This window comes from Rhamphochromis sp. 'chilingali' (genome assembly GCF_963969265.1).
Source record: "Rhamphochromis sp. 'chilingali' genome assembly, chromosome: 5".
Classification (NCBI taxonomy): Eukaryota; Metazoa; Chordata; class Actinopteri; order Cichliformes; family Cichlidae; genus Rhamphochromis; species Rhamphochromis sp. 'chilingali'.
Genome location: NC_137932.1, coordinates 9,815,748 through 9,842,254, shown reverse-complemented (window position 1 = coordinate 9,842,254; position 26,507 = coordinate 9,815,748). Strand labels below are relative to the sequence as shown.

The window sequence follows — 26,507 nt, the reverse complement described above, 5'->3', positions numbered from 1 at the left end:
TGGCGGAGTAAGCTTTAAATTACATTTTTAAAGTAGCTGAAACAGTTTTGCACCTAGTTTTAGTCTTTTGTTAAGTTATGGTTTACTTTTATAACTTTGGTGCAAAGAGAAGGATGCATTTGCAGTAGGCATGACATTGCAGATCTGGTTTGCACTCAGGCAATTAAAATACTTACAAGGACTCTACCTTGACAGAATCACAGCAAGACTTTTCTATGACTAAACTGTTGTAAAAATAACTGCTCAGGTCACAAAGAGCCCTTACCACAAAGCATCCAACACCTAAGAAATCTGCTAGTGTATCATCTACAAAGGGAGGGACTGGTACATGCATATGTGAAAAACTCTAAATTGGTGTAAAGGCAGCGATCAATGACAAGTGGCATGGACACCAAACAGACAGCAGCTGCAACAGAAGAGGAATCAAAATTTTGGCCAGTGAAAGCTGAAGGAGGATTTCTTCATCCTTTGATCATGTGTAAGCTAATCCTGACTGCCTTCTGTACCACTCACTGGGCAGGCAGGGGAGCACTTTCTATATTCTATTTAGTGAAGCCCTCAACTACAGAATCTTTTCTACTTCATATAATAACGCTCCACATCGTCATTACATGAAGTAGAAAAGTAGATTCTCCAGCAGAGAGTCAACTGTTCTCCATTTCCACCCTGTACTGTCACAATATTCAACTCTCTGCACACAATAAGCCACTTTGTTGCATTGTCCAGTACATTTTACACACAGTTACGCTGAAACATCAGATATTTGCATTTCACAAACCAAATATAATCAACCCCACAGATAAAGAAGAGGGAAAGATAAGGAAACACTTGGAGGGGGGGAATTAATGATAAGCATGGGGAAATTTACAAGATATACTCAAAATGGTAAATGAGCTTTAGTGCTTTGGTGTGACAAGCACATATTGTATGTTAAAGGACTAAATCATACTGTATATAAGTGTGTCACAATGTGTCAGAGGAATGACTACAACTCTTGAGTTATTTGCTAAATGTTTTCCTAAATTAATCACAACTCCAACTGCTCAGAGCTTTACTTTTTGTGTATATTGGTCATAAACGGAGCATTTAAGTGAAGTGCGTAATTTCTTCTTGGAGCATACTGTATCAGGTTGCAGGGGTTTTCCTGGCTAAAACCAGTTCTTTCTCACTAAAACTGGAGCTCAGACTTTTGTACTGTTTGTCAAGTTCACGCAGATCAATTGAAAAAAAGAAAGAGAAAAAAAAAACTAACCATGTAGCAAACCATGTTATTTGCTAGATATTGTCATTTAAAATTTTCATGTAGGCACCAACAGAGTTCAGTTCAGTTACTGACGACAGTTACAGAGACGTGAGAGGTTCAAAGCAGACAGCAACCAGTCAGCGTTCACCTTTCAGTCAAACTTTACTGTGCGCCTGCTGTGAAAACATAAAAAATCGTAAAGAAAAAAAAGGGAACTTATTATTTACTTGTTATTTAGTGGAATACTAACAATAAAAACATGTACATGTCGAATATTTATTGGTTTATTTTCTTCGTATTTTTGTGTCTAACAGGTTAAGGCTGTTGTTAGTAAAACGATGAAATTTATACCCTTCTTCTTTCCACTTGTCACATTTTGCAGAGCCATTCAGTGGGTTACAACAGAACCTTTGGTGGTCTGGTTCTGGTCTTCAGGACCTGCCTTAACATGATGATTATATAAATTGTATAAAGCAACCACACAGGCAGGGGCAGATCTACTGTGGTGGCATGTGCCATCCTAAAATAATCCCTTGCCATCCCTAGTGCAACCATAGTTTTGCATATGACAGTGTTGTTTATAGCATGAACACTTTTACCCTAGCTACAGTTAACATTGAATATAAATTCTAAAACTTAATATATTGCAAAATGTTACCCTTGCATTAAAAATGTGTTACCCATAGTGTTGAGCTGGCTTTATTTCCTGTTGTCAGTAGTGTTTGACAGTACAGATTTCTGACCTTATGTGTAAATTCAAGCATGTAACAAAAAAGTGCCAAAGAGAAGTTAGACTTGCATTTCTAACTGATCCACCTAATGTTGTGTAGCTTTCAGGAGTTTATACTTATTGAGCTACATGCTTATTTATTATGTTGGCTGTACAGTACATAAGATCGAACTGAAATGTTTAATGATTTGGAATAAAGCCAATAAGAAAGTTATAGACTTTGTTATTGTTATTGTTTATATGAAACGTGTATACTTATTGCATTTGATGTATTTTCACCATTTATATATAATGCATATTACAGAATGTAACTACTGTATGTGTCTAAAGAAATGGCTTTGCTTTTGCCACCCCCTCTGATTTCCATGCCACCCTCATGCCACCCTAAGAAAATTTCTCTAGCTCTGCCCCAGCCACACAGGTCTTGTTAAAAGAGATACCTTAGCTTGAAAAACCAAAACAATTTCTGTACCGGGCTGTTAACATGTTTACTGTAATAGCAGAACAGCTTACTCCTACTTATGACAGGAAAATCTACCTGGTTTCTTTTCTTTTCTTTTTAAGCCTTTTGGAAGGATCTGTAGGAAATGTTCTTCAAGCTTTCCAGTGTGTTTTAACCAAAGACTGCATATGAGACGGAAATGACCGCTGTGACACAGGCGTGTTTCCAAGATTGTTTAAGAACCGTGGCACAGAGGTACTAATAAGTCAGAATATTTCATCAGAAGTAAAAGCATTGTAGAAAACTGGTGTAGAAAACGTGATTTTTAGGCTCTCACGAATGCCTGTATCCAATTTATTAACTTAAACATAATCTTGCACTGGATAAAATTGTTTCAAAGTGGAAAAAAGTATTTAGACTTTTCATTTAAGTAAAAGCAAACTAAACGTTAAAATCCTAATCAAGTAGCTTAATAGTTCACAGGTTCATTGTTTAAATTTTAAAGCTTTAAGCTAGTTACTTAAAGCTTTAAAGTAACTAAAGTAAGTGTACTCATTATGTGGAATGGCACCTTTAGAATTATATATCTACTGATTTGGGGGATTATAAAATTAACAGTAATGTTATCTAATGCCCTCATTTTAGGGGGCACAAATCATTTGTAGGGGGGCATCAGTTGGAGCTGGTGCCATCCGATGCCCCCCTGGAGAACACACCCCTGCTCTGACATTAGTATCATCACTATGCTATCATCTAGTGAGATAGCTAGCTAAATATACATATATTTTTTAAAGGTTTATTCTTATTCATCTTTATAACAGGTATTCTTATTGTATCATCAGATTTTTACACATTGCTTTTTCATTTCTGCTTATTTATTTATTTATTTATTTATTTATTTTTTAGGCCCCTTTATTTATTTAAATTCCATTTTTCTGCTTAACTGAGCTATTCTCCTTTACTGAAGTCATTTTTACACATTCTTTTTAATTCCTTGGCTGCTGTACCACTGGCATTTCCCTAGTTTTGGGATGAATCAACTATATTTTATCTGGCCATTAAGTTTAAATTACTTTGCTGAACAAAGTGCAATTTTTTTACCCCTGCCCCGGTAGTGGTCTTGTGTGGGATGGAGTGTTTACATCAGGTGTATTGTTCGCTCTGTAGAGTGCTCCAACTCCAAAAAAGGAGTTTCCTGGGTACGGAGACAAGGTGACCTTGCACAATAAGCTAAATATATCATTATAAAGATCATCACTATTCACACTATTCATTTATTCAAGCATCCTATCACAATATAATATATGCAGAGCCCAGAGCTGTAGCTGCAGTTCACAGAGCAATGAATAACAGTCATTAGGACAAAAATTGTTCTGGACTTTTATGACTCTCAAAAGGATGTGACCTGAATGGCTGCCTCTGTCTCCCTGTTAGCCCTCTGTTCAACTAACACCACTCAGTAGACTGGTGGTCAGTTTCCTATTAAGACTGGAAATATGGGATGTGCAGTAAACAACAAGAACCCCGCACTTTAACTCACACAGCAGCAGCTGTATTTACAAAAATAACTCTCAACTTTCCTTTGAGGGAGCTATCATTTTCAGAAAATCCTTGTGTTAGTGTTTTGCAGACCAGAGAATATTTTTAACCTGGGCCCCCTAGTGGGTCAGAGAGGCTACATATCTGAGACTAATGTTAGTGGCAGAGCGTGGGAAGGCTTGTGCAAACAAGCCAGTTCAAGGTGGAGAGAAGCACAATAGATCGATCAGGGACTTTAACTCCTTTCACTGAATAAATAGCAGTCTTATAGTTAGAAGTCTTTTAACCCCCCACAATCTGCTTATTGATATCTAAATATTGTCACTAAAATCCCTTTATCATTACAGTTACTAATAATCCAGATCTATCCTGTAATCGCTGGATCTAGATTATGAAAAAGACATATTACGTTCAGTGTTGGCTTGGGTCTTTTTGAAAATCCCAAACGCTATTATTTTTCTGTCAGCAGCTCAGGGATTACCCAATTATATATGATAGAGCTGTCCAGTTTCCAGGGAAACATCCTAGTTACTGATCCCATGAGACAAGAAGAGGACACGCTGCTGAGTGGGGAGTCTGGCAGCAGGTGAACAGTAATTATTGGATAGAGAAATCCCTCCAGTTTTGTATCTTATTGCGTCAAAACCTCTAAGAATAGCAAGTCACACACACTCCTCTGTGCCGCAGAGGAGCTTAGGCTACAAATGAAATTCACAAAACTTTACATCCAACAATAATGAGTAGCCTGTATTTGAACTAGTTTCAGCTGTTCTTGAAGTGTGAAAGTCATGCTTGTTCAGAAAAAAAATTATTTGCTTCTGTTTGTTAATTCCAACCCTTTCTGGGCACATTTATTTATTGATTGTGAATTAAACATTTCAAGGAGTAGGATGAGAGCTTCTTTTGAAATCTTACACCTGATTGACTGTAACCGTTTTGTCACCTCTGGGCACGGTTCCAAAATTTCATTTAATTTGACTCCAAAGAACAGACACTTCCTTAAAGAACAAGCCTGCTGACGCAAATGCACACACCCTTTAACTAGCTGTTGTTATTTTATGAGTTATGCTCCTTATCACTTCTAAATACTGAGAAGACACATTCACACAGCAGTAATTCATCATAAAAAAAAGGGCCTCAGGCAAACTCACAATAACTCAGACAAAGAGTTGTTTCAGGGCAAAATTGGATAAAACTGGGTGTGCTTAACATTGATTACTATAAGTGTTATTCTGAGTCAGCTCTTGCTCTGTTACTTAGCCATGACTGGCAGACTGATGTTTTGTAGTTTGTTAAAAGCTTTCACATCCCTTCTCAGCAGCAGAAAGCTATCAGGGGGATGGCTTTCTGTGAATACAAAGCCAAGCCAAGCTGAGCTGTTGTCAGTGTGGCACGTAGGCGAACTCAGCTGTTTCATCATCACTGTGCTCACAATTACACCAAGGCAGGGATCTCTGTCTGTCTCCCTCCCTGCAATCCTCTCATCCTCATCATTGTCTCCCTTCCTCCTCCTTCTCCTCCTCCTCCTCTCTTTCTACCAGGCGTATGCTGCCTGGTTCCTCCCCTGGGTTGCAGCACCGACGCAGGTTGGCGTCACAGTGGTCTAATTTTACTGCTGTTGATGCTGATGTTAAAAGAAGCAATAGGCACCTGCTATTTCTGCAGCTACCCCATCTCCCTGAGCCCGCAAAAGGGGTATTAATAAACAGAGTTATTAGATGCTGCATGGTCGCAAACGGAAGCTTTATTGAGGAAAAGAGGGGGGGTACTGCTGAAGAGTAAAGGAAAACAGATACTGAGAAATAGGCTGTTATGCAACGGCACTGCAAGGACAAAGCAAGAAACCCTATAAAAGCCAATCTCATAAAGAACACCATATTTTGCTACTTCAGTGCTTTGAGCGATATTAAACTTGTTCCTCATTTGAAAGCAGGCCCTGAAACCAGGAAGCAGAGCAGCAACAACTGCTGACATCTTGTGTGGCTTTACAAAAAAAAGGGTGTGACCACACTGGAAGGCCTCCAACGTCAGAGCTGGTTGGTTATTGTGCGACAGTAGTCTTCCACCAAGCATGTCTTTTACACAGACACACCACGCATTTCCTGTGTGAAGCCATTAGGCAACCTGCCTTTTGATGATTCTGCACATGATGAAATAGTGGTACAAGGGGAAATGAGCAAATGAGGTGAGAGAATGACATGCAGACAAGATGAGAAGGCTGGGAGAGGTCTGATGACACAGTGAGGAGCAATAAAAGCAGAATAATTAATCTGCAGAGATGCCAATGGAAAAAACACACACACAAAACACACCACCGAGATTTATCTGAAATAATCAATGATTACTGCATAAGTGATGCATTTATTGCCTTCATGGTCTCCTGCGTAACAAGAGGCAATAGATGCCCCCACCCCCAGACCTTCAGTTTTAATTCATACTGCATACACAAATTATGGGGGTAAGGATTGGGGGAGATTATACTAGATTATATGAAAATTTCATTTCTAGATCTTCCACATCAGGTGACCTTTTTAACTAACAAATGGCATTTGGATGTCATGCTGTCACTTCAGCATCCATGTTGGCACAGATGTGCTTCAACAAGATCCACATTTAGCATACAGTCACAGCATAAAAATAAACCCTTATCGCTCATGCAGAAGTTCATTTAATAGGTCGACAATGCTGTCTGTGCCTTTATGAATTATTTCTGAGGACTCCTCTTTTTCCTTTTTTTTTCCTTCCTCGAATTATGCTGTAACTCGCACGTCTTTTGTTCTGTGGGAGGTGATGTTTTGGCTAATCGGGGACCTTCTGATGCACGAGAATTAATTAAACCATCGTATATTGTGGCTGAAAACGTCACTTTCAGATCCTCCTGCGAGTTCCCTTGCACAACTACAGATCGCGTGCGTATGTCTGTGTCTGCGTGTGTGCGCGCGCGCACGGTTGGACGTGAGAAACGTGTCGCATCGGTTACGAAAGCAGTGTGCAGCAAGCCTTTTTCATCTTTTTATCACAGATGTCGGTGATTAAATCGGCTCTCCCTGAGACCGGCAGAGGGGAAAAAGCCGAAAGAAGAGAGCGTATATCTGTTTTAGCGGGGGGGAAAAGCGCTGACCGAGCTGCCCGGTTACTTTCTGTTGGCAGGCGGCAGCGAGCAGCAGACTCCTCGCAGAGCCCTATATTTGGGCACGGAAGTCCAAACGTCATCGCGCACGGCTTACGATTAAAAAAATGGAAAGAACGCACTGACGTAAGAGCCACTGACATAGTTAACCCTGGCAACAGGCGGAACAATAAATAGAGCAAGTGGAAGTACAGGGAAAAAAGATGGCTATGCCTTATATAAGCTAATTTTAGCATTATTTTAATAATTTTTGAAAGCATTTTACTGGAAATGCTTTTAATTTACTACTCCTGAGAATATTCCCCTCTTTTTCTCTTCTCTTTCATCTTTTCTAAAATTATTTTTCCTTTGCCTCTCTTCCCCTAAACACGGCGGGAGGTTTCTTCCTGTTAAAAAGAGTTTTTCCTTCCCGCTGTCGCAAAGTGCTTTCCCCATGAGGTGACTGATGAATACACCTGACTTGAACTGAATAAATATGTAAATACATATGTGTGTGTGTGTGTGGATATCGTGAGAGGAAAGCAACACACCCAGCCAGCACAGATGATTGAATTGAAATATCACTATCTTTTTATTTACATATTTTACAAACAACATTCTTCTTTACTATCTCTTTCTCTATTCCTCTATGTGTAAAAAAATAAATTTAATAAATTAAAAGGACTAATGTTTTCACAGAAAACTTTGGATAGACCACTCAGACCATGGTTAAGACAATGCACGTGTTTCTTTTTTGTTTGTTTTTTTTTCTTTTTAAAATTTCACAAACAATTCACATGTTAACTCTCACATTCCATTAACCAGAAAACAAACTGGATCAATAATAACTATTGCTCTGAACATACATCGATAAACAACAAGTTATGTTATCTAGCACCATATAAATCATATACGAACTCATATAACGACTAGATGGTATTAGTTGAAACATGCGGGGAGGGTTTTTTTTGTTTTTGTTTTTTAAACTTGCTACATTGGTGTTATAGGCAAGTATAGATAAAGGCAGATAAAAATCATAAATAATTTAATATAAGTCTGTTCCATAGCCCTGTGATCGGCACATCTACGTAAGAAAGTGTGCTTTGATCGGAAGAATCATTGTTTCTTGTACAGTCTTTTAGAGGGCCAGCAGGGTGGGTGAGCTGAGGGAGTCGGAGGACTGCTCATTGCTGCTGCTTCCTCTCCTGTGGGCGACGCCGCAGGTGGGGACGGTCTCTGCCTCTGGGAAGGTGAATACAAATGAAGACGTGTAGGTAGTGCAGGCTGGGGTGCAGGTTACTACAGGTGTGCACAGGGGCTCGAAGTCATTGGTATTAGCTGAGGTGTGAAGAGCCTCCCACTCCTGACCCGTGTAGAGGGAGCTGGACAGGTCGACCTCTGGCACAGACCGTGCCGTCTCCATCTCCGTCTTTGCCAGGAGATCCAGAGACTCCTCCAGGACAGAGGACTCCAGGTCTGACATCTTGACTGTGCTGCTAGAGACGGTGGCTGTGGAGAGGGTGGCGCTGGCGCTGGAGAATATGGAGTTGGAGGTTGAGGTGAAGGTCGACTGGCTGGAAGCGATAGCGGGTGTATGAGAGACGGTGATCTGTGGCTGGGTGGACACTGCAATGGAGTGGCAGGAGTGGGTAGGAGAGAGGGAGGTCAGGGGGAAGTCTGTGCCCAGCTCAGAGGGGATTTTGCAAATGGGCTGGTGGGCAGCCAGAATGAACTCAAGCCTCTCCTTCTCCTTCAGCAAGTTGGCGATATCATTCTGCAGGTTGGATTTCTGGTCTTCCAGGATATCAGTTTCCTGTAAGAGAGAGAAATGGAGGAAGTTGCATCAGCTTGGCTGTTGGATAGCTCTGCTATAGCTCTGACAATAAACATGTTTCAATGAGTGATGGTAAATCTGATGGGATACTTACAGCTTGCAGAGTGTCTGTAAGCTCTCGCCTCCTGTTGCGGCATTTTGCTGCTGCCTGCTTATTCCTCTCTCTGCGAATCCTTCTCTTCTCCTCTTCCTCAGGTGTCATCTGCACATGATAGAAGGTAAAAGTTAGGACCCCTGCTCTTTAATAATCTTAGTCTATATATATACATAACACTTCATGAACGAATGATAATTACCTGTTCCACTTTGCCTCTCTTGTTGTGAGCCCTGGACATTGCAGATTTCATGACTGCTCTTGAGTATGCAGGGCTAGGACTGGAGGTGTAAGGGTGAGCTCCGTGGGAAGGGGCCACTGAGGAGACCACAGGCTGGACCATCCACTGAAGATCTGGGCTTGTGGAAATGGCTGTGACTGTGGGGATGAAGGAGGCACTTGATGCTGTCAGGTCTGTGAAATCCTGGAGGAAATGAAGTAAAAAAGGAGATCGTCAGGACATTTGGTACATTATCAGGAGGGGTGGCAGCATTGCAAGATGTCTATGAATGAAGCACGGAGGGTCTATAAAAAGCTGGATGGTTTAAAAATATCCTTATGATGTCAGCTATGACGTTACATTCTCTCTATGGAGTTTCCAGGTGGATGAATGAAGCTTGCCTTGCACTGTGTGGTGCGCAGGTCAGAGTTATTTTTTAATATATATATTTAAAAACTCAATGGGTGCTTTTCTTAATTTCCAGCCAGCCTTTTTCATTATTAACATTATTATTATTTGAAAACATCAAATTTAAGCTTTGTCAGTTTAATTTAGTAAACATTCAAATCTCCAACAGGTTCTTTCTGAGCTGAAATAGCGTGTTGTAAAGATTTAACAATGTTTAAGCGGACATACCTGAGACTGGGGAGATCCCATGCTGGAGTAAGATCCCGCTGGTGACGGGTAATATCCCAAAGTGTCCACGGACGGGGAAGCGGTGCTGCAGCGAGAGGAAGAGTCGCAATCCGCGTTGAAATTGAACATCATCGTTCCTTTTTTTCGAAAAAAAATTTAAGCAAATAAGAAGATCCGGACAAACTCTACTAAGGACGAATGTAAACTTGAGGTCAGGATAGTCCTTTAGTGGGTTTGCGAGAAAACTCTTCAAGCGCTGCTCCCGATCAGTTCTCTTTAGTCGCTGTTCTGCTACTCAAAGTTAGACTGCCAACTCTCCGAGCTGGGCCTTTTTTATAGTGTGCCTGCTGACGTGGAGAGGGGTGTGCCGTTCACCCGACACCAGGAAGGAAAAAAACACCAAAACACTGACTTAACAACGCCGTAATAACACCGACTTTTCCTCGCGCTCCATTTAAATTCAATACACTTTGTTTGCACGAGTCACGAATGAGTCATTTACAGGTGATAAGTGACTATTTAAAATGTTTATTTCTAAAACTCGTCTTCAAGAAATGGAATATTCCGGAGCGGGATCCCCGATACGTAGGTATCCATATATGGTGCATCCTGTGAAGGAGGCGGGGCCTGATGGGAAATACACCTTGAGAGTGGCGGACAGCGGCATGACGTTATGTAAAACAACAAACACAGACGCTGTTGTGAAAACTTGAAGAACTGAGATAACAGTGAGGAAAAGTGCGTCCTACACAGCAGGGACACAATTAAACATGTAAATGTGTCTGTGCTGAACAAAACGTACCAAACAAACACATTAAAAAAATAAAAATCTGTTTCTGTTTTTTTAACCCCCTCCCCCAGCCGTGCGCCTCCTTTTTTATTTGTATTTTTGAAATATAGAAACTCAATTTTATCGTGCAAACTTGTAGTTAAGCACTTTGTGATATTCACCTTGAAAGGTGGTATATAAATAACATGTTATTTAAGTACTCGCTAACTTCACTCACTGACTCACTTATCGACTATTTTTAAAGTGTTTAATTTGATCAATTGTTACACATTTAATGCAAGACAATTCATACAATCACAGGAGGCCCATGTTTGTATGTGTAGGTAGGTCACAAAGTACAAAGAATAATTTGAATAAAGATAAGAATAAGCGAGAAAACGGTGGGTAATTGATTTTCACTTGATTCTGTGGTCTGTCTGTTAAACCGACTTTTAATTTACTTATATACTTAATTTTATCCATGTATTTTTCTTATTTAATCCCATGCGTTTATATCCAGTAAGTTACAATGGAATTGTTTCATAGAATTGTCTAAAATATCTCTACATAAACGTTACATGTCAGGACATGGGTGACATGTTCTCCACCCTCAGGTACTATTTGTACTTTTCTCCTGCAATCCAGAACAGGGCGTGTTTAGCTGCAGAGCGAGCTGATAACTGGTTTTCTGTGTGTACGTTTCCTCGACGACAGTTTACATTTCTCAAAGGAGGGGACGGGGAGGGGTGGCAGTTAATTGTAAAGGTCTTCCCCAAAGCCACTAGCAGAGGGAATCCTCAAGATTTACGTAAGAAGCTATGAAACGAATTCATGAAATGCAGGCTTAACGGTGAGCCAACATTGCGACTGCATTTGCTGTTTAATAACTGTTCATTCTCTGACATCAGCACTTTTTTTTATTATCGTGTTGACTTGAGAAGTAGGTCTGTGGAACAGGCATCGTGACTTTCGTGCAATATTACCAAAGTCAGCAACATTTTGCTGGTGGTTTTGTTCATGGTTTATTCTTAATAAAGGCGATACATTCATGCACATAAAAAAACACGAGCAAAGCATTTTATGAGTTTTATGAAACACAATTCATACTTTTCTTCTTCTTTTTTTTCTCTCTCTCGTGAGTCTTCCGGGAATTCCCTTCTTTAACCAAACAAGCACAAAACAAGCGCCATAAGTGCTCTCGTCCCATTAAACAAACCATAAAGACTAAACAAAGGTGTCATTGTGTCAAAAGACCCTAATTCAGGCTATAGGATTTTGCGCTTTCTTTCCCGCGCCAGTGTTTTGTTGAACATTCCTGGTTGTCATAGCGACGCCCAGCCCCTTTCGCGTCAGTGACGTCCATTTAGTTTTTATTTTTTCATAGCAAAGAAGATCGTGTGTAATCATGAGGAGGAGCCACATCAACAGAGAAACACCAAACCGACTTTTTCGGCATCGCCTGTGGAGACGGAACGTGCACACGAACACGTCAGGGGCCGTTCCCGGAAACGACGTCGGAGTGAGAGCTCTGAGTGTTTTCAAGTCTCTGACAGTCCTCCCCTTTCCTCGGTGTCTGCGGGTCAACGGAATGGAACGGGACACCAAACAAGCCGTTTACCTTGAGCGGTGTTTGAGTTCTGTTTGAGTGGTTGGCATGAAGGTTGCTGACCTGCACTGTTTGAGTGACCTGGTTTTTGCTAGTGTTATTTCGTGTTGGAATGATAATTTAATCGAAATAAAATTATAATAATAACAATAATAATAATAAGAAGAAAGAAAGAAAGAAAGAAAGAAAGAAAGAAAGAAAGAAAGAAAGAAAGAAAGAAAGAAAGAAAGAAAGAAAGAAATGCAATTTCTAAAAGAAAAAATATTTTTTTATATTGCTGCTTTTGAAAGTATTTAAACTCTCCGGTTATCTAATAGCTGAAGTTATTTATTTTTTATCGCTGCTCTTTGGCTCCTCAAAGGAGAACAGTTCACTAAAATGACCGTGAACTTGGATGCCAGTGGATCTAAAAATAAACTCCACAGTCTTTGCGCATTCACGCTCAAGTTGCTTTGAAGAAGACAACTGTTAGAGATGTGCTGAGAGGTGAGTATTGTTCGACCTTTGAACTTCGTTTTGTCCCAGGCCGCTCAAGCCGACCACCAATAGTGATGTGCCGGTAAATAGGGCCCAAGGCGGGGGGGTTGCCACTGCCGGGAAGTACCCGGGAGCACAGAGCAAACAGGGGGGGAGCCTCTCACTCTATCCAGCGCTTATCCCTTTCACTTGGGTGGATTCGTGAGGTCACATGAAACCTAAATATAGCCCAATCCAGCCCGCAAGTTCTTGTTATGGGAGCAGAATTAGGTTATGCGGGAACATCAATTAAAGCCCGGGCTTTAATTGGTGCCGATAAACTGCATTACAGTCTGTGAGAAAGTAAGTCACGTTGCTCCTGTCTAGAAATTATATCAGTCACTGGCCTTCTTGAATTCTCCGATTCCCTCGTGAGTGTGTTTTGCACATCTGCGGCTGCACCTAATTGCCACCCTTATATGGAAAGGTGGGTCAAATCCTTCGCATCCTCAAACTAACGCCTGTGCGGCCATTCTTGGCGCAGCTGATGACGCTGATATCAGGTACAACATAGGGTCAGTCTCTGAGAGCTTGTTTTACTTTCTTTTTGCGGCAGTGAGTGAGTGGGCCACACACAGCCCGGCAGCGTCCGTCTGCGCGCTATCCTTGTGCCACAGCACGCCCCCCCTCTCCCCCCTCTCCTCCCGGAAATACCATATATGGCTCGACCGGTCCATCGGCGATTGGCTGCTTGGCTTCAGCGACAGTTCTGTTGCTGGAGCTCTATTCATATGTAGAGACAGGTGAAAGGCAATGTGATACGTGAATGACACTTAATTTTGACGGCTTATAAATAATCAGACAGTGTGCTGGAAGCTTTGTGAAAGAATTAAATTAATGCCGGATTTTATTTTGTGTCTATAAATAGAAGTTGGAACATTAGTGCATAATCATTGTTCTAATGTGGACAGTTTGGAGGAGAAAGAATCGGGGAAGCACCACACTGGCTATTTTAAAACCATTTATTAATGAAGCCTATTACACTGCCTCCACTTTCCTTCTAAAGCATTGAGAGCTCGTGTTACCGTGAAAGCCCAGAAGCATTAAACAAAGGGTAAATGTCGAGAACATCTGAGGGCATGACGGGAACATATAGCCTGTGATGCAGATGCTGCATACATGAAGTGACGTAGTTCATTCATGGCGGTGGGCACCTTTTGGAGGGAGGGGTGCCACTTTCTATGTGCACACTTTTTAAAAAAAAACATTTGAGTTCTGATAATAAGCTGAAATGAAACAATGGGTTAGTGTTGATTTTTACGCACTTCAGTGATTTGATTGTTGAACTGTAAAAAACCCCATCTGCTAACCCCTTTCTCCAGTCACTTCTCCCTCGGTGAAATGGTTCGGTCTCACCACACAGATTTCATTCATAAAATTCCAGCTCACTATAAAAGGCGGGCCTCTCCACTATGTGCACAGTTATGAACCTGGCAAATGGAATATAGGCGTCCGGGACATCCGTTTTCTGTCTAGCACAGACTGACTGTTCAGTCTCTTATGCGGTGATTTAATTTTATTTTGAATTTTTATTTTTTAATGAAACCATGCATCCAGACTCCAGCACTGAGTTCGACTTATCGTCCAGCTGTAGCACAGCATCGCCTGGCGGGGACACCCCTGGGTGCAGTCAGCATCCTCCTGATTCGCTTTCATCATCAGTGGACAGCACCAAGGTAGAGCCGGATCTCATCATTACACACACAAAAACCTGATCACAAAGCATAATCTTGTGTTTGACGCATGCGGGTGATAGAACTGCATTCCTCAAATTCTTCACATTTTTATGAAGTCCTTTTCATGCACTGCATTTCCCCTAGCAGGATTACTATCCCGTGTTGGAAAAATGACTAGAAAAACATGCGTATCTCTGTAGAAAATCCCTAAAAAATACCCCAACAAACAAACAAGCAAAAACAGCGCAATGATATTATTATTTAAATAAAACTGTTTGTACTGCTGTCTGCTTCACAGTCTTCGTTGCAACCTTTTTTTTTTTAAATCTATCATAAAAACTGATGAGGATGCGAGGCTGGTTCTGAGGTGTTTACAGAGAGCAGATTTTTTTTGTCTTCTTTGACATTCCTTGGACAAATGATTGATGTAACATTTAAACATTGCTAAAGGTCAGCCAATAACGTGGTCACCCATTCGTCAGATACGCTAAATTAGTATTTTACTGCATGCATATGCATGTCTGTCTGGTGTGGGTTTTTCCAGGATACTGAGACCAGTGCAGCAGCCTCCTTTGTTCCGACTGTGACTGCAATCTCAACATCGCCAGAACTAAAGTGGATTGTGCAGCCTACAGTCATCACATCTGCCTCTCCGTCGCCCTGCCGTGCAAAGCCCAAAACTCATGCAGCGACCCAGTCGTCTTCCCGGCCAGGTGCAAACAAGGCGAGAGCCAGCAACAGGAAAGGGCCGAAAGAACAGGTAAAGAGAAGAGAGGGGTGGGCGGTGATGCTGATGTGTCAATCAACCACCAGTCAATCAATCAGTCAGTACAGCGAGCAAAAGAGCACTCTGCCCCGATCCCCACACCATCCCCAACCACCTCGTTTCCACTCATTAAGCTTAATGTGAAAACTGAGATATCGCGATATTTTAGCGGGACGGGACGCAATTAACTGCTTTTTTTCTTTCCCTGTCATGGGGAAATAAAGTGTTAGCGGATTGATCTGAATATTTTGCTGCGGGGAGTCAGTCATAAGCCGATTTGATCATGTTTAATTGGTGCAGAGCGGTTACTTTGGCGGGGGTAACGAGCTCAGCCTTGTTTATGTGCGGGATAGGAAATTGCATGCAATGCGCGTTCACGTGACTGGCTAGACCGTGCCAGTGGTGCAGCATTTTAACGCCTGAACTGAGAATCTTCACCGACCACATCAGCATTCACTGCATAGGAGATTTTCTCTCTCTCTCTCACTTTGGCACAAGAAACGGTGTTTAAGAGCCAACTGCCGACATGGCAAGACCTAGTGGGATGAGCGTTTAAATTAATGGGCTATTTCTGATTGATTTTAGCCTTCCAAAGAGGAGGAGGAAAGGAGGAGGATCAGGAGGGAGAGGAATAAAATTGCGGCAGCCAAGTGTCGTAACAGGCGGAGGGAGCTGATAGAGACCCTTCAAGCTGTAAGTAATGCTTTGTTAAATCATTATAGAGGATTCATTCTCACAGAATACTTTGCATACTTCCAAAGATGAATAATGTCTCAGTTCACAACAGCGAAGCAGAGCGGTAGAGCCACATAGGTTTTTTTTGTTTTGTTTAGGGGTTTTTTTGTGCTTTGCTCATGCTCTTTTCTTTTCTCTTTCTCCATCTTTCCCTCAGGAAACTGATACTTTAGAAGAAGAAAAGTCCACCCTGGAGACAGAGATTGCCAACCTGCTAAAGGAGAAAGAGAGACTAGAGCATGTCTTAGCTTCTCACCAACCGTCCTGCAAACTCTCCTCAGATGATGACGGCAATGGTGATGATGATGAGGGGGATGATAAGGAAGATGATGTTGACACAATGCTGCAGGATCCACCGGACTCCCCGCAGCTGCTTTCCATGTTAGAGAATGGAAAAACCCCAGAGAGCAGCACAGCTGGAGAAGCCCATATTGGTCAAGACATGAGCAGTGTCCCTTGCATCCCTGCTGCAGCCATCTTGGGAAACTCCAACATCCTTTTGTGTTCCAGCGCAGAAGAGGAGGCTCTGGAGGAACTGAAAGGAGATGACTTGGATGACTTGGTGCCCAGCATACAGATGGAAGTGACGCCCGAGACGGCCGCATCTGTCCCTGACATACTACAGAGTACTGACCTGAGTGGGCCCTTCTGCCTCTCAGACTGGGAAACCCTGTACAAGTCCGTGGCAAGCGACCTTGAGTCTCTGAGCACCCCAGTCATGTCTTCCAGTCCCACTTGTAGCAATTACCGCACAGTGTTTTCCTTCAATCACTCCGAGATTGATTCCCTGGCTGACGGTTCCGAGTGCCTCAAAGGCAGCCTCGGTGCATCCGAGTTAATGAAAGATAGTCTTAACTCGCCCACACTCCTGGCCTTGTGAATGCAAAGAAGTTATGCAACAATACTGTATTCTAACCAGCCAGCAAGCTCCAGTCGCTCTCAAATAACCTTTTGTAGTGTGAGTTTCGATGTCGTGCATATACCTGAAAATCAGAGATTGTGTAGACGCAGTGTTTTTCTGTGACTGTAAACACGGTTGAGTTCTTCCATGCTGTTGCTGCAGTTGTCTGAGATGAGACCTTGTGCTAGTAAAATGCATGCAAATACAAGTCATCTGTAATCCAAGAAGAGATGGTATTGTGTTGTTAAAAAAAAAAAAGCTCTGCGTGTGGTCTGAAACGAGATCCTGCTGAGTAGCTTAATATATGTGTAACACTGTTTTTGACAAAGCTGTGATGTAACAAGTGAATTATAGAAGGATACTAATATGTAAGTGTAACATCTTGCTGTAAGGTGCCCCCCCTCCCCCCGCCTCCAGACCTGAACTGACATTTCCTTTTACATTTGTTTTCCATGAAAAACAAGATCATGCCATGTATTTTATTGAGATGTATTTTATGACATAGTTTATTTTTTTACTTATGAAAATATAGAGATGCAAAAAATCAACAACAAACAAACAAAATCAGAAACAAAAGAAAACTAGAAACTAGATATTGATAAAATATGCTGGAAATAAAATACCACAACTGCAATTAATGCTGTGCTGCTGTTGTTATTGATTTAGGAGCATTTATATGAATAGATAGTCGGCACCACAGCCTTGCTTAGTTGGTGACTTTACATGAAGTTCCTCAGCAGATGAAGAAACCATGAGATGCCTTAGAAATGTGGTGGGAGGGGGACGAAGAACAGCTGAACACCTTCAATGCAAACTTCATCTGTAATAAAACTGCTTTAAACCCAGTTTAAATATGAATCTGACCTACCAAACACTCACTAAAACGTCAGAAGAAGAAAAATCCTAAATTTAAGGGTGGTATTAATGATGTTCTCGTCTCAGTATCAATCCATAAAGACGGCATTGCGCCTATTTCTGGCTTCGGGATTACATAAAGGAGACGCGTCGTGGACGGAGACGTGTTTGAATTGAGTGGGAAGCAGCGCAAACAGCAGGTTAATTATTTATTCACAGCCTTCTCTCTGCTCCACTATTGTCACGGTCAAGGGAATCCGAGCGCACACACGGCAGCGCAATGCGTGCTGTGCGTGACGTCAGCACGCGATTGCCGTTTCGTTTCAGTTCCTTTGACCATATTTGGGTAGTTGCAGTTGTTTTGTATCCATAGCAACGGGTGTTAAATTTCGGAGCTGGAGAAGAAACAATCCAGAGGAGAGCGCGAGCCTCATTAAAGACCAAGTTTCTCATCAATTAAGGAGCGGGTGGTCACGTGACTGACGATAAGCGGTGCAGTCGGTAATTTAGAGGTGCTGAGGCATTTCTCGGAACAGCAAACGAAGGGTTTAATGAGGGATAAACCTGCTGGGGTTTGTCCTTCAAGGAGAAGATAGTGTTTCAAGCTTGCAGTAAGCATGTTCATCCCAGAGGATTACTTTTTATCCTTTTTTACTCATAACACAAAGTCCTTTGCAACAAAGCACACGGCTTGCATGTCCTGCCTTAACAGTGAACGGTGCAGTTCTTCTTTTCATCAGTAGGGGTGGCTACAGCGAGAGCAACAGCAGAGCAGAGAACTTGTCATGTAATGAGGGCTGCAGGGCTTTCACTTCCCCCTTTGAATACCTCAGTTGTTACGTTTGCACAAACAGACCTAACCAAATCGAGTTGTTCATCTTTAGAAGTTATCAGTGATACTTAGGAAAGCATGCGATCTGCCTGATATATAAAAATTATCCTTTATTTAAGTCCTCTTACTGTAATCAACATAGCTCAGTTTTAGTGTATCTGCTAGGGTATTTGTGGACTTGAAGGGACTCGGTTTACAGCATGCATATTTGGTTGACTGGTAAATCTAAGCAGGCCACAGGTGTGGATGTGAGAGTGCAGCACATCTCAAAAGTATTCGCGGTGCTTCACTTGTTTCACATTTTGTCATGTTGCAGCCTTATTTAAAATGGATCCAATTCATTTTTCACCTCAAAATTCTACTCTCGATATTCGCTTGAAATTCTCGCAAATTTATTAAAAATAAATGTACAGAAGTATTCACAGCCTTTGCCATAACACTTAAAATTGTGCTCAGGTGCCCCCTGTTTCCACCAATGATCTTTTAGATGTTTCTACACCGTGATTGGAGTCCACATGTGGTAAATTCAGTTGATTGGACATGCTTTGGAAAGGTACGTGCTTGTCTATATAAGGTCCTCCTACAGCTGAAAATGAATGTCAGAGCACAAATGAAGCCGTGAAGTCCAAGGAATTGTCTGTACACCTCCGAGACAAGATTATACCAAGGCACAGATCTGGGGAAGAGTACAGAAAAACTTCTGCAGCAATGAAGCAAAGGCTGTTAATATTTGTATACACGTTATATTTTTGTCTTCTGTTGTTAATAAATTAATAAATTATGGGGTGTAGTGTAGAATTTTGAGGTGAAAAAATAATTGCATCCACTTTGGAAAAAGGCCGTAACAGGACAAAATGTGGAACAAGTGAAGCACTGTCAATACATTCCAGTTGCACTGTATACGAGACTTAGACAAATGTAGACAAAGTCCACATATTGGCACTGTGAAACTGACTGACATGGCATTAAGGATGAGTTATTTTATTTTTAAGATATTTTCTGAATGTTTATTTGCAACAGTGATGCATTTAAGCACAAACACTGCAATAAACTGAGGTCATTTCTCAAGAAATAATGTACATTTCAAGCTTTGCCTTGAATATGGACATGCCTGATCTGCTGCTGATGAATTGTTTGTGGCTGGTTCCGCTTTTTTAATGGTGCATAAACCAGTCTAATTCATTTGGAAGTGCCAGCAACATTCACCTTTGCAGATATTAGACAAAACTTCAGTTCAGTGTTTCTGAGGGTCCTGTGTGCTTTTCTTCACCATTTATCTCACGACTAAACTTCTTGTTCTTCTTTTTATATATCAACTGTGTGCGTGTGATGTCCTGGCGCATGGCTATTTCAGAGCGCTGACGGATGGGCCCGTCAACAGCTCTGATGCTTCGTGACTCACTCACTCCGTCCACTCCACTTGTTCCATCAAACTATGTGTGTCCAGCAGCGTGATGCTTCTCACCTCCCGAAGCCTGTTTCACAGTTGTACCATATCAGAGAGCCAGAGTTGTTCACGACCAAACTTTGTGTGTGAAATGTGAGCGGTAGGAGTTTTTATTTTAAGAGTGGGATTGAGGCCAGGGATTGCTAAGTGAAAGAAGTGGTTTTTTGCTCTCTAACTTGAGCTAAGAAAAAGTAGCAACGTCATCAGAATGAGAAGTGGTGACGCTGCAAGCATTAAAATATGTTTGCAACAACAACAGTTTTTTTAAGCATCAAATGCAAGCACAGAAATGAGCCCTTTCATTGTTATATGTTGTTTATTGGATATTTATTACTGATGCATCATGTAGCATACTGTATGTTGTACAAGCAGCAATCTTGGGAGCTTGGACAGAAAGACTTCTTTAAGTTTCTTGAATACATTTTTACATTTGATGGGGTGAGACAGTAGTTTCACCCGAAACCTCTGCTGATAACGAACCACGCCTTTTTTACACTTTGGTTCATGTGATAAGGCACATGATTAATAGTGAGTCAAAGAGCAACTTAAAGGACTGTCCGTCTTTTGGTTTTAGAACCGATGAAGCCTGTTAAATAAGAGGTGAAACATCTTTAAGAAACTTGAAGAAGTGCAGTTGCTTTCTATCCAAGCTCCTTAGACTACCATGACCTGGATGAGCACTTAAACAGACATTAGCAGTAGTATTATAACACTTAATCTGATCAAAGGTGCCTATTTATCTGCAGCACATTCATAAACCCATAATATATTTTATAAACTGCTTGATTTTGTGTAAAATCTCAGTCTATACAGCAGCCACAATGATCACATTAGAGACATTTAAATGTAGCATAAAATTCAACCCCCTTAATTCATGCATCCAAATCATTGAATTCAGGGGTTTCAATCACTTCCATGGCCACATGTGTTTAAAATCAAGCACTCAGGCATGCAGACTGCTTCTACAAACATTTGTCTAAGAATGGGTCGGTCTTAGGAGGTCAGTGAATTCCAGTGTGGTGCCGTGATAGGATGCCACCTGTGCACCAAGTCTAATTGTGAAATTTCCTCACTACTGAATATTCCATAGTCAACTGTTCACTAACAGTTGACTATGGAATATTCAGTAGTGTTATTGTTATTTGTTATTATAACAAAGTGGAAGCAATTGGAAATGACGGCAAGTGGAAAGTTTGGTAGAGGGGGGGGATTATGTTGTGTTTTTATTCTTTTTAGAAGTTGCACTTGACCCTTAACTAAGGGGTCAACTCTTCAGCATACCAAGAAATTTTAGACAACTTCATGGTCCTAGCTTTATGAGTTTGGGAAAGTCTCCTTCCTGTTCCAATATGACTGTGCACCAGTGCACAAAGCAAGGTCCATAAAGACATAGATGATCAAGTCTGGTGTTGAAAAACTTGACTGGCATGCACATTCAGCCCAACTTTGGGATGAGCTAGAACAGAGATGTTAGCCAGGCCTTCCTGTCCAACATCAGTGTCTGACCTCACAAATGCACTTCCCATAAGAATAGTCAAAAATTCCCATAAACACTCCTAAACCTTGTGGTAAGCCTTCCCAGAAGAGTTGAAGCTGTTATAGCTGCAAAGGGTGGGTTGACATCATATTAAAGCCTTTTAATTAAGAATGGGATGTTCCTCAAGTTCATATGCGTGCTTCTCCCGTTGGAGAAGAGGTGGGCGTGTACAGGCAGATTCAGTCTCCTCTTGCATCACCTGTAAATGCGAGAAAAGCTTAATCCTTAAGCTCAAGTTCAATAACCTTACCGTCAAACACGTAATCTTAAACTGTCCCTATATCTAGGTGGCAAGCATAAACAAAAAACTCCCACCTGAGTGTACAGCTAAATATATTATTCACACCTCTGCCTTACTCTGACTTGTTTGAGTGTTTCCTGTGTAAAAGTGCCTGCAGGCATGTGGTTTGTTTTTAATATACTGCATTTGGGATTTGATAATAATCAAATGTTTGCATGTTAACAGATTTATAAAGACTTAATCCAACATCTGTGCACATTTTTCAGCTCAGCTGCAGGCTGGTTAGCTGCTACTTTCCACTTATATTGCTTAGACAAAGTCTCCACTTTCAAATCTTTTCTTTTAAAGACTTGAACAGATTTGTGGAAGCCTTGTTTTTTTTTATGTGGCCATGTGGTATTTATATATGTTTCTGTGTGTCTGTGTTTATAGTTGAACTTAAATGAATTGAGCGAAACATGAAGAAGCTCGAAGGCTTTCAGGTTGGACTTATTTCCAGCGATATCAGCCCCCTGTAGTATGTCTCACATCGCTTGCCTCGGTTCCAGATTTCCATCTTTCTGTCATTCATCACGTTGCTCAACGTTTCCAGCTCTGTTATCTCACATACCTTCTTACCAATCTGTTTCCTGCTTGCCGTCATATTCCCGAGGAAGTGCTATATTTGCAGGGATAAATCAATGTCATGTGCTTTTTGGGAAAGGTTAGGTCACCTGATATGGGTAACGCTGCCAACAATGGTGCTGGTACGTGCGTGAACTCACCGTCTCCTTCCAACTGCAAGATGGCACTTTCAGTATTACATCAGAAAGATCTTGTGCTGATTCAGGAGTTTATGTTGAAATGGCTGACCTGTTCTTTTCTTGAGTACCAAACGAATAAGTTGCCACACATACAAAAATTTGGATTGTTACAGGAAGGGAAAAATGTGCTTCTTGTAGGATTTGATGCAGCATGATATGGGAGGAAGAGTAGTGTTATGATAGATGAGTCTGTTGTGAAAGAGAGATGAAGTGTGTAGTTGGCTTGATTTCTGTGAATGGAGTCTGCTAAAGCACCACATGTAAGCATTTCTGTGTGTTACACCTGCTGCTGCATTGTAAATGCTTCAGCTAGTGTACTCCTAAATGTTGGCATGTCGCCACAAGAGTCAAAGTATGAACAATGTGACGCTCGCTGAATAAACTGTGACAAAACAAGAATTTCCATTTGCTCCGGTGCTGTCAGAAAATGGGAAATGTCATTCTGTAGTAACACAGTATTTCCAAAGGCTGGCAAAACTCAGGACATCTGTGATAAAGTTTTAAATAACCTGAGCTGTCGTGTGAGTCTTCGCACAATTAATAGACACGTTATGATTTAGTCTACAACTGTCTGAGATTCTTGGGAAAGAAGAAGAAAGGAAGGAAGGAAATCAAATGGAGTAGTGTTAAAAATAACATTTAGTGTCTGCAGCGTGGAGGTTAATGAGTCAGATTTTGTGTCTGGAGGTGTCTGGTTCACTGGGTATTTCCCAAAGATGTGCTGTTGGATAATATTACAGCAAAACATTTAACCTACGGAATTTATTCAGGCCAAGGGTTTGGAAAAGATAAAGAAGTGTGACTGAACTTGTTTATCAATTTTAGAATGTGATGAAGACTTGGAAATGTACCAAATGATTAGAAAGACAGAAAAAATAAATAAAAATGTTTACTTGCTTTTGGCAAAAAATATTTGGTTTTGCTTTACCTTGACTTCTGACACCCACGTATTATGAACTCTGCACGAGTTTGGCAGAGCAGCAAAACCACAAACTCCACTCACTCTCCATTAATCAGGGTGGCAGCTGCTCAAAAGTGCACCCGAGCTCGTGCTTTAATGCAAAGCAGGATTGCAGCAGACAAATAATAAAGCTCTTTATAGGCAGGCGTTGAGGTACGATTGCAAAGGTTTAAACAGGAAAGTAGCTTTAGAAACTTTGTGGTTTACACATCCTGAGACAGACCTGGATTTTCTTTACCAGCACCCTTTTTGGTCATTCCTGTGCACTGTTACACACTCACTAAAGATCTTTTTCCTTTAACTAACGTGCTCTACACACTTGCCTGTATACCACGCTGTGTTATTTTCTTAGTTTCATTATCAAGGCTCATTGTTTTCGTGAGTAACGGCTCTGTCTTCGAATGTCAAATGTGCACCATGTGTGTTCATGTAGTGAGTGACATTTCTGGCTGCCTCCCTGCAGGCACAAAGGAACCCGGCTGAAAGCCTACACCTGCAAAGGGAGTGCTACCTCTGTTTTAACCACAGACGTCCAGGACCCTCGTGTTTTATAATAATCCGTCTGGTCATGGACTCAGTTCTGCTTTATTAACTCCACATGTCTCCCCTAAAAATTTGTCATCTGCGTTAAGAGCGACTCTGACGCACAGTCGGCCCCGACCTGCCGTCAGATGTGAGGCATAAATCACAGCAGAGAACCAAATTAGAATCTAAAAAAAGGAACAGAGCGGGGCATTTTGGTGAGCCTCCAATAACTCAGCCGCTTTTTATAGGTCGAACAGTTGAGCTGGCATCGTGCAAAACCAAAACTGAGCCTAAGCTGATGTTGAAGATAAAAACATGACACGCAATAAGAGACAATGAGGACGGCTTGGTGTGTTAAGATAAGGTGCTTTTAAAGCAGTTTGAAGATTTACCAGAAAACAATAGCAGTGTTTGGGGGTGACAGCGCTGTTTACATCCATTTTCAAATTGTGGCACAACTTCTCAGCTGTATCTGCAATATATAAAAGGAGATGCATAACTCAACACTGCTATAAAGTGAAAGAGGGCAAAAAGCAACTCCTTGTAGTGGCAACAGTTTGTTTGTAGCCTTTTAAAACGATAACTGCACGTCCCTATAAGTAGAAATGTCCAGTTACATGTAGTTTCTGTTGCCCACAGTAGAGGGAAGCATTAGGATGAGGCTTTCAGAACTTTCTGGAACCACCTTTAGAAATATTTCAGCACAATTTTGTTCACGATTGTTCACAGGAATGAATAAAGAAAACAAAAATGGTCTTTCAGGGTAGCTATTGTGCAAATACCCTGCAGGACCGACTGTATTATTTGTGCAACAAACTTCCTTAACCACATTTTTTTTTACCTTCGTGTTGAACTTTTCTAAGAAAAGGTATGCTGCAGCTGCAGCTGTACCTTTGAGAGCCAAAAGGGTAAAGGGTGAAAAACAAGGTGAAAGAAGTGCAGTGAAACTGTGGTGCCAACTCTCCAAAAAACACCTTCAGATGTAGTTTTGTTTATGACACAACAAGGAAACTAAAGTAGAAACTTGACAACTGAAAAGCAAGTCGTCAGATTAAATTGAAAACAACAGGAATTACCTTAAATATCCCCTGAATTATACTGCTGTACTATAGTTTTTCCCTTAAAAAACATAAATCCCCTAAAAATATGTATGTGTCCTCTGTAAGTAGTGTACTTTATTGAATAGGTAGATCATACGCAATACAGGCTTCAAGTTTCCACATGACAGAGCCTAAAGAAGCCTATTTACAAACTAAAAGTGAAGTCAGAGATTCTGCTCATTAACATGCACGTTAAAATCAGATATGAGGTTGGCACAAACTTTCCACTTTCATTCTCCACAGCAAACATGAGATCTTAGTTTTCAGTGGAAGAGTTCAAAAACATTTAATCTCCAGATGTTCAATTGAGACTTTTTTTTGTTTGGTTCTTTGTTTGTAGGCTGCAGAACTCCAATGTCAGCATTCCCTTTGTGAGGCTATGCTCAGACTAGGTTTTTCCAGGGATTTGCATAAAAATATTTTTAAATCTATGCTCAGTCAATTCTTAACACTTCTGCAAAAACACTGCAGGCTTATGTGATCTACTCAGCAGTAATATCACTTTAATAAAGATATTAGTACATGCAAGCAGTGTATATGCGCCACGTAGGAATGCCCAGGTTAAATAAGTGCTCCCACAAGATTAGAAAGATTACTTTAATTACTACGTTTAAGTTTTTTCCTTCCTCTTTCTTGTGAATACTAGTTAATGCTCATATTTTTTGTAGTCATTTTTATTTTCATTCATCAAGTGCAATCATATAATCTAAGAGATACGAAACAGGAAGGAAAGGCTGAGGTATGTCAAATTACACAAGACTGAGAATCAGTGGCAATACGTCTTATGGACTGATAAATCCAAATTTGACGTCTTTGGATCAAATCATTGTTGACGTGTGTTGAAGAGGTCAGGAGAGAGGTGCAACAGTGAGCGTCTACAGCCATCTATAAATCACAGGGCAGGTCTGTCAGTCAAAAGTTCAGACTGTGCTGAATAAAAAATGAATATTGTGTTTCACTCTTGTTAGAATTGCACAAACTCAATTTCAGTTTTTGCCTTTTAAAGTGCATTTCCATTTATATTTGTGTGTTTCAATAAAACAGTGCACATATGTGCTGTTTTCCCAGAAAAATATAAAGAAATGGGAGCTCCTTCAAGATTTTTGCACAGTAGTTTATATCTTATTTATATTCAAATGAAAAACAACAGAAGGAAAGGGGAATGTTAGAGGCCTTAATGGTCACAAATCAATACATTTTCATATGCACTAAACTGGTAAGTCATAATTAAACCATGCATGAATTGCTTTCATATCTTTGGGCCTCTAAAAATGTCTTAAATCAGGGATGTCAAACTGATTTTACATTGTGGGCCACATACTTTGATCTTAAGTGGGCCAGACTAGTGAAACTCACGTTCTGTCAGAGTAAACACAAATTGAATCTAAAG

The 26,507-nt window shown here is 41.0% G+C and overlaps 2 protein-coding genes across 2 annotated transcripts; one reads left to right on the top strand and one right to left on the bottom strand.

The window, feature by feature from the left end:
- Nucleotides 1–7,547: 7,547 nt before the first annotated feature.
- On the bottom strand, nucleotides 7,548–10,131 carry fosab (v-fos FBJ murine osteosarcoma viral oncogene homolog Ab). Its single transcript, XM_080882519.1, has 4 exons — nucleotides 9,848–10,131; nucleotides 9,194–9,415; nucleotides 8,992–9,099; nucleotides 7,548–8,876 (listed from the first exon to the last, which is right to left on the bottom strand). Exons 1-4 carry the CDS (start codon nucleotides 9,977–9,979, stop codon nucleotides 8,202–8,204), a joined length of 1,137 nt encoding a protein of 378 aa, XP_080738645.1. The 5' UTR covers nucleotides 9,980–10,131; the 3' UTR covers nucleotides 7,548–8,201.
- Nucleotides 10,132–14,183: 4,052 nt separating this feature from the next.
- LOC308397362 (protein c-Fos-like) lies at nucleotides 14,184–17,441 on the top strand. The gene is made up of 4 exons (XM_080883217.1): nucleotides 14,184–14,414; nucleotides 14,959–15,174; nucleotides 15,766–15,873; nucleotides 16,073–17,441. Exons 1-4 carry the CDS (start codon nucleotides 14,286–14,288, stop codon nucleotides 16,793–16,795), a joined length of 1,176 nt encoding a protein of 391 aa, XP_080739343.1. The 5' UTR covers nucleotides 14,184–14,285; the 3' UTR covers nucleotides 16,796–17,441.
- Nucleotides 17,442–26,507: the final 9,066 nt, after the last annotated feature.

Bases quoted from the DNA above. Each gene is read 5' to 3' on its own strand.
- fosab (XM_080882519.1), bottom strand. From the start codon at position 9,979: ATGATGTTCAATTTCAACGCGGATTGCGACTCTTCCTCTCGCTGCAGC. The intron at 9,416-9,847 runs GTATGTCCGCTT...CATTTCCTCCAG, and splicing joins TGGGATCTCCCCAGTCTCAG to GATTTCACAGACCTGACAGC. The intron at 8,877-8,991 runs GTAAGTATCCCA...TCTCTCTTACAG, and splicing joins TTACAGACACTCTGCAAGCT to GAAACTGATATCCTGGAAGA.
- LOC308397362 (XM_080883217.1), top strand. From the start codon at position 14,286: ATGCATCCAGACTCCAGCACTGAGTTCGACTTATCGTCCAGCTGTAGC. The intron at 14,415-14,958 runs GTAGAGCCGGAT...GGGTTTTTCCAG, and splicing joins CATCAGTGGACAGCACCAAG to GATACTGAGACCAGTGCAGC. The intron at 15,874-16,072 runs GTAAGTAATGCT...TCTTTCCCTCAG, and splicing joins TGATAGAGACCCTTCAAGCT to GAAACTGATACTTTAGAAGA.